This window comes from Nanorana parkeri, unplaced genomic scaffold (genome assembly GCF_000935625.1).
Source record: "Nanorana parkeri isolate BGI_ZX_2015 unplaced genomic scaffold, ASM93562v1 scaffold85, whole genome shotgun sequence".
NCBI classification, from domain to species: domain Eukaryota; kingdom Metazoa; phylum Chordata; class Amphibia; order Anura; family Dicroglossidae; genus Nanorana; species Nanorana parkeri.
Window position 1 is genome coordinate 997,841 of NW_017306353.1, and position 8,013 is coordinate 1,005,853.

General features: G+C 44.4%; 1 protein-coding gene across 1 annotated transcript in view; it reads left to right on the forward strand.

Annotated features, from left to right (window-relative positions):
- The window catches only part of IFT140 (intraflagellar transport 140), a 111,934-nt gene that overhangs the window by 80,375 nt on the left and 23,546 nt on the right, over nt 1-8,013 (forward strand). Inside the window, exon 19 of the mRNA XM_018552356.1 lies at nt 4,813-4,990. Within this exon, the coding sequence (XP_018407858.1) occupies nt 4,813-4,990 (178 nt within the window). The remainder of the gene's footprint in view (nt 1-4,812; nt 4,991-8,013) is intronic.

Consider the following 8,013-nt stretch of genomic DNA (forward strand, 5'->3'; position numbering starts at 1 on the left):
CCGGTCCCCAAGCTAGTGTGAAGGAGGAAGGGAGAAGACAGGGAGGAGCCTCAGTTGGGGTTTTTTTTTTCTGATTGGACAGCTTGGACCAATGATGCTTTGCCATTGGTCCAAGCCATCCACAGAGCTCACGCCTCTAACAAAGAGTACAGGCAGTGACATCTCATTCCTCAATAGTTAGGTTACACAAGCAGTGGGGAAGCCCGCTGCTGTGTAACCTAACTTAGCTGTCAAAAGCCGGATGCAGCGCTGCCTGTAATTAACTGGCAGCGCTCCGTCCATGACAGGTTACACAGCGGGGAGGCTTTCCTTGCTGTGTGACCTGTAACAAGCCGCTCTGAATGGAGAAAAAGCTGACAGCTTTTTCCTCCACAATACTAGGTGAGGCTCTGCCTCTCCTGACCGCACATCCCTGGTACATAATATAAGAAGCTTTAATGCAGCTACTCCTTGGAGTTAGGATGACCATACATTTGTTTCCCCCATCCACGCTGAACAGTGCTGAACGGGGAAATCTCCCCCACCAGTTTTTGTATGCTGAGAGCAGTCAGTGTGCTGCTGCAAGAATACCCAAACAGTGATTGCAGCTGAATGCCTGCGGCCTTGGAGCGGTGACTACTTTACACACACAGGAACCATGGGGAACAAAAGTAGCCACCCTCCAGAAGGAAGGACAGTGTCCGCACCAATTCAGAGATGATTTGAGGATCTACAGCCGAGTGGTGCAGACCGATTTGTGTGTGAATGGGGCCTTAATATATCCACAACGCAGAACCGACTTGTCCCTCCCCAGCCCCATGTGAAAGCGCTCTGGCAATCACAAAGCACCCAGTGACTATTTTCCTTTGTCCTCCACGGGCAACGGCATGGGTCACTTTAAGCCTCATCTCAGAATCCCCAACCGTCATTAATTACAGGCTGTCCTTTATTTAATAAAGCATATAGCTACGTTTTACATCTAGAAACTTATTGTAAAGAGTCATCAGTCAAGTTTTGATTTGTAAATTGATAAAGGCTAAAATGTTGGTTACTTCATCTTCTGGAAGTCCTTTGTACGGTCATGAAATAAACCCATGTGCCTCTCTGCTGCTATGTATGTGGCCTCCATTCCTCCAAGCCTTGTCTATCATTTGTGCCCGTTGTCAGAACAGCTACAGGCCGGGGTTCACTCTTGGTTTAGTAACAGGAAATCCTCCGTCTACAGCATGGTGGGAATAGGAAGGTGTTTACTGATGGGAAGGGATTCTGTGTACGTGTTCTCGTGTCGAATCGTGTTTGGACTTCATTGCAAGGCACATTCATAAACACTCATCACTCCATCTATCAAACATCCCCGAGTAAGACATAAATAATGGACTGTGCCAAGATGCAAAGGTCACAAGACAATTTGCACACAGTGATCCACCACCCCCCATTACAGGCGTGCATTCTATATATATTTTAATTACACATATATTAGCATACAAGGTATACATAGTGATAGTGAAAATACTCCGCTCCCCCACTACTTCTGACCATCCGGTTCTCTGATACTAAACTGTAAAAAAAAAAAAAAAACTTACTGATTGCTGTTTTGGCTCACATGGTGACTGCATGCCATGGCATTTAGTCACATGATCTCAGCTAAAGGGGCTTAGGAGTCTGACATTTGGGCAGAGGGGGCATGCCAGGACTCTAATCCTCAGGTTCTATTGAAACCTTGTGACTAAATGCCTAGGCAGATGGTCATGTGACAGGTCACCGGCAGTTTTAGCAGGACATGTAGTGTTTCTGTAACTTATAGATTTTATATCTGTAACATCATCTTAAGGGCTCATTCAGGCGGGCATGCACGCCCGTGAAAAGACCCGTGCCCGGAAAGGGGCAGGTGCTGCGTGTAATTGCACGCAGCAGCCTGTTCTTCCCTATGGGAGGACACGGCTGCATGTAGTTACACACGGTCACAGGCACACGCGAACCTGCACATGCCTGTGGATCCAGGTGCCTGCACTTGGACACAGAACGTGTGCATCCAAGTGTGGGCATCCAGACTCGGATAGATGTGCATGTGCGGGTGTGCCTGTGACCGTGTGTAATTGGGAAGAACAAACTGTTACGCACAATTACACGCAGCACCTGTCTCTTCTGCGATCTGATCTTTTTACAGCCGTGCATGCCCCTCTGAGGCCCCATACACACCAGGGTGGTATGGGGTGGTAGCGGTTCCACGCGGTTTCTGCACAATTTTTGAAAGGGCGCTTTTAATCGCATTTCAGTGATGAAACGCAATTTAAAACGCCCCAAAACGCGCTAATTAGCGAGTTTCCATTGGAATCTATATGGAATACGCGCTGATCAGAGTGAAGAAAATAGTTCATAGAGCATTTTGGGGTGGCAGGTGGTACGGATCGCTCGGAGCCGCGTGATTGCATGAATGGTCCTCATAGGAATGTATGGGATTGTTCATGTCGGCGGTTCAGCGCGACCGAACCGCCCTGGTGTGAACGCGGCCTGAATGAGCCCTTAAAGTTTTTATCTCTAGGCAAAATCTTTTTTTTTAGGTCTTGTATACATTAGGGAAGGGTTAGACCCTCTGCCAAGTTTTTATTGCTGTCTGTGTCCCCATTAATGAGATTAACTCTTTTATTTGTACTAGCGAACAGTAAGGAACACAGCTCTGTACAAAACTAAGAACTGACATCCAACTCTTTGTCTTCAGAAAACTTCACCGAATTCATATTAAGATTCGCAGCGCTGCATTAAATAAACAACATTTGGCAAAAATCAAATAAAAGCAGGAAAGAGAGGAAGTGCGTTTATTTTACTGAGCAATTATATATAACAATCGATTTTATGAAACCGTAAAAAAGCCTTTCCGTAAATGTTAATGTGCTCTAATTGTTTATCTTTATTGGTTCTGAAATGTGGGAAACACGAGTAGATTTTCGGTCAGGACATATTTTCATTTGTTCTTGTTTTCTAGATTTTCTATGAATCATGTACAGCGCATACGGTTATGTTCTCCCCTTTAGTTGTATGTAGGGTAATGTGTTCATCGTTCCTGTAGGCAGCTGCTGAGATTACAGGATAAGATGAACTCGGGATGGAAGGTCAAATGTAAAATATATATCAAGTTGATAAAGTGTTTAAAGAACTCCCGCCAGAAGTTTTATTAACCCTTGCAGTGGGGCTGCCCCCGCACTGCAAGGGTTAACGGCTCGTTAACCTGTGAGCCGGCTTGCTCTTAAGGTGCCCATACACCTTACAACCATCGCAAGACTTTTGTCTTGCGATGGTTGTAAGCTAATTAAAAGCTCATACGATCTGCCCATCTTGGACAGGCAGATCGTACTTGAGATCCTCGAAAGCCCGCCCCTCTGAGGGGCGGGCTTCCTATGACCGCAACGCTGAACGGGCAGTGTGCACTTGCGCACACCGGCCCATGCGGCACTTATCTTACGAGCACGCCACAAACCCGCCTAAAATCTTACGATTTTTGGCTGGTTTTCCAACATGCTCGTAAGACAAAAGACGTTCGAGCGTACAGTAGAAAGGGTTGCACGCCTTCCATACACGATTATCGTACGATCGCGGGATTTCCCGTGATTATCGTACGATAATCGCAAGGTGTATGGGCACCTTTAGACCAGTCCCCGGGGGGTCTCTTCCCCTCCACTGCAGCGTTCTAAGAATCCTTGAGTCATCGTATCCAATACAGTGTATAGGGCAAGAGGACGCTGAGGGACATGCCATTGCTGCAGAGGAGGAGGCGAAAGGGTAGAGGGTGCGCAGCAAAACCCTAAGCAAAAAGCAAAGGTTAATACAATTTCTGCCCGGCGTTCTTCTTTAAGGTTGGATTCACACCAGCGACTGCACTACATCCCACTGGTGCATCACATTGTTTACCTTTCTTTGTTAGAACTTTATTGAAATGTCACAAGTGACATTTCATGAAATTCTATGGCCATATGCAGTGCAATGTTGGTTGTACCGCGTCCCGCTGCTCGGAGGGCCCGTTCACACCAGCCACAGTGCATTCTGGCCCAATTGGCACTGGATTGCATTGCGGCCGGCTCACTTTGTGTTGAAGCGGGAGGGGGTGTGGTGGTGCATTGAACTTAATAGTCCTTGCAGCATTTCTTCTGACTGGACCGGACCGGAACGCAGGCATTGATGTGCCACACGTTCCTGTGTAGCTGATTGCACTGTGACTGGAGGGCGTGGCTGCAGTGCCATTGTATTCAATGCACCACCACGCCCCCTCCTGCCCCAACACAAAGTGAGCTGGTCGTAATGTGATCCAGTGCATTCCGGCCCCAATAGGGCTGGGATGCACTGTGGCTGGTGTGAACGGGCCCTGAAACAAAATACTGAATACAGAGCAACATGATGGTGTGAACTGTGCCTATCCATGACAAGGCAAATTGGCTGTTATTGGATGTTAACCATGACCTTGCATCCCAGAGCAAAACCCAGCTCAGAGAACAATGTTTATTTCAGAATAGAGCATGTATTGTGCAAACAAAGTCATGCTATGTGAATGGGAGTATGTAACAAGTATAAAATGGGTGTTATCCCAGTTTGGCTGCGAAAGTGGAAATACTCTTCAAAACCAGGAGGAAAGGAATGGGTATTGTTTTTATTAACCAATCAGGTTCCATTTTCTAACTTGTACCAAAACAGCTGAAATCTGATCGGTCACTTTGTATAAAAGAAACATTTTTATGCTGCTGTTATAAGCCAACCCCATCGACGGGGACATGCTTTCAAATGATGTGAATATTGGCAAATTCATCATTACATTGTACAGTGACTTTTCTTTCTTTTTTGTAGCGAAACAGTGTGGGAAAACATGGCACGTATGTGCGTCAAGACAAGAAGACTTGATGTAGCCAAAGTGTGCCTGGGAAAGATGGGCCATGCCAGAGGAGCAAAGGCTTTACGAGAGGCAGAGCAAGAGCCGGAGATCGAGACCAGAGTTGCCATGTTAGCCGTACAGCTGGGCATGCTGGTAGGCATATGTCCTCATACTGGAAGACTGGAAGCTGTTATCATTAGATTTCTATGGCAGGCACAATAGAGTTAGGATCAGTTCACTGACTCTGTTCAGGCACTTCATCCAGGATCTCATACATTATTATACAGGATTTATATAGCGCCAACAGTTTGCACAGCACTTTACAAAATAAGGAAGACATTACAGTTACAATACAAATCAAGATGAGGGCCCTGCACAAATGTACATCGATCCCTATTTACTGCAAAAGGCCAACTTTATTCCAAGGAGGGGCCTGCTCATGAGAGCTTATACATAGACAAAAATGTACATCAAGCCCTATATACTGCGAAAGGCCAACTTCATTCCAAACTGTGGAAAAAAGCAACAAGGATCTTTGTTAGGTTCACCATACAAGCTGTTGGGTTCACTAAACACTTTACAAGCTGATCATACAATCTCTGTACAATTAACTTTAGATTTACCAAAACTGTAATATGAGGACCAACCTAAACCGTCCAATCAATCTGTATCCAATCAGGCAGGCCTCTCCACTGCATACCTGTTGGTAGATCTAAAGGAGATTGTGCAATCAGATTGTGGTGTATAGTGAGCCTTAGCCAGAGCATTAGAATATGTAGTGAAGTGTGTCAAATATATACAAAGCAACTAGAATAAAACATAGATTTCCAAGATAAATTCTCTGCCACAGGGAAATTCCCCCTAATTTGAAAAGAATCTGAACAGCATATTTTTGGCCCTCAGACAGACCCATTGACAAACAGGAATCACATAACATTTGAGCTGTGTCTGATAAAATAATAGTGGCACAAGTTTGATCAACATCCAAGAAATCATAAGGGGCTGATTTATACATTTTCTGCCCAGCATGCAGCTGGGTGAATGTCATGCACACAACTCTACCACCACTAGATGGAGCCAAGGAGCATGAGAAATTCCTATGCTCTTCAGCACCATCTGGTGGCAGTAGGGCTGTGCAAATGGCATTCACCCAGCTATACACTGAGCGGAAGATTTATAAAGTAGCTCTTTAGTATCTGGGAACATTTTGAGTATTCTTGTATTGGGAACATTATTGGAGCTGCTGGCATCTATTTAGACAGAATTCTACTGCTTCTATGATACTTATTTGGCAAACTGTCAGATTATCCATATTCTGATAAACTGTATGTGAGGCACTTTGCTGCATATTGTAATTCTATGATCAAGGGCTTCCTAGGCCACAATACATAAGTGCCCTACCTACTTGAAACTTGTGTAAAGTTTGGGTAAAGTCCAGGGGTGCTATTGCATCTTTGTCTAGATTTGTATTCCGTTAACATCTTCCACAGCGCTGTATAAATTGAGGATAATTTAGAGCTGTACAGTAACAAATATTCAAAACCTCCATAAATCCTTAAATACTGTACAGAAGAACCCTGCCCTAAAGAGATTATAATCTTAAAGGAAAAGGTATAGACACAAATTGGTATAGACACAAAAAGGTATAGACACAAAAAGGTATAGTAGCAATTGTGTTGTAACAGCACAGTCATGGGAGAAATCAGATAACATCATATAGGGGTGTATTTATTGTATTAAACAATTCGCAAAGCCATTCACCCTGCAAAATTGCACGTACATTTGTTCTGTGTGAATGTATTTTTAAAAAAACAAATGTTATCAGCATATCTTTCCAGGTGGAATGTAATTTCAGGTAAATACCACAATGATGATGGAGATGAGGAGCATAGGAAAGAAGCATTTATTTTCTATGCTCCTGAGTGCCCTCTAGTGGCCATAATGCAGTATGTACCTGGAATTACATTCAATTGGGAAATAAATTATGCAAATAACATTGGTTTTTGCCTCCATTCACACAGAACCAATGTACGTGCAATTTCACAGAGCGAGTGGCTCTGTGAATTGTTTACAAAATCAACTTATAATGTGGAAGAGAGCAAGAAAAAAAGTGTTATGTTTTTCTTAAAGATGGGTTTAAGGGATGCATTGGCAAGTACCCTCAAGTAAAGGGAGCAGCTTGAAAAACTTCCTAAAGACATTAAAGTGGAAGTAAAGGCATGTACAAAAAAAATGCCAATCGGCAGGCTTTATGTGAGCTTTTTTCTATTATTCAGTATTTGTTTCTATATGTTAAAGGAGAACTATGGGGTCAGTGCTTTTCCCCATAGTTCTCCTAAGGGTCATGGGAGGACATAATATAGCGTCCTCCCCTGACCCAAAGCTCAGTATATAGCGAGCTACAGCTCGCGGTATACTGAGACCGCCACTGCCGGGACGGATCCCGGCATTACTGTCGAGATCCACCCAGCTGCGTGATTGACAGCTGGCTCTGCCTATCTTGAGGAATCTTGGCAAGGGTCTCTGCAGGGACAGGATCGAGAAGTGAGCGAGCGACGGTATGTGTTCGCTCACTTCCCGATCTATTGAGCCGACGTGTGACAGTTTCATTGTCACACATCGGCTCGAACTATGAGGTTGAGTGAAAATCACTGACCTCATAGTTCTCCTTTAAGCTGCACATGAGTGCACAGACCTGGCATGCCAAGATGAAGTAACTCCTGTGCTCATGCTTGGGAATGATGTCATCAGGGCCCAGGCCATACAAGCCTCAAAAGCCGCTGAGGGAGGAGCGCACCTCTGGAGGGGATCGGTTTGGCTGGTAAATATGCCGTAATCTGTTAATATGCTGTGCATACTAGCACATTTTGGCTAAAAGCTCAAGCTCAACCTAAAAGCTCCTTTACTTCTGCTTTAAATGGATATGGTACCAAGGACGAAGAAAGAAGAACCCTGGTTGGATTTATATCTAAAAAGTAAAAAGATTTATGGATGTCTTAGAATGAAGCAGAGCCTGAGGAGTGGTGACAGAGAGGTATTAGAGCTGCAGAATTCATAATGGGTTAGAAGGTTGCTGATCTGTTCAATTAGCTTTTATTGCTTAGTATAGTCAGTTTTCTTAATGTCTGCTTAAAGAATAAGTGCAAAAAAGTGCCACATACTACTTCCCCTTGTCC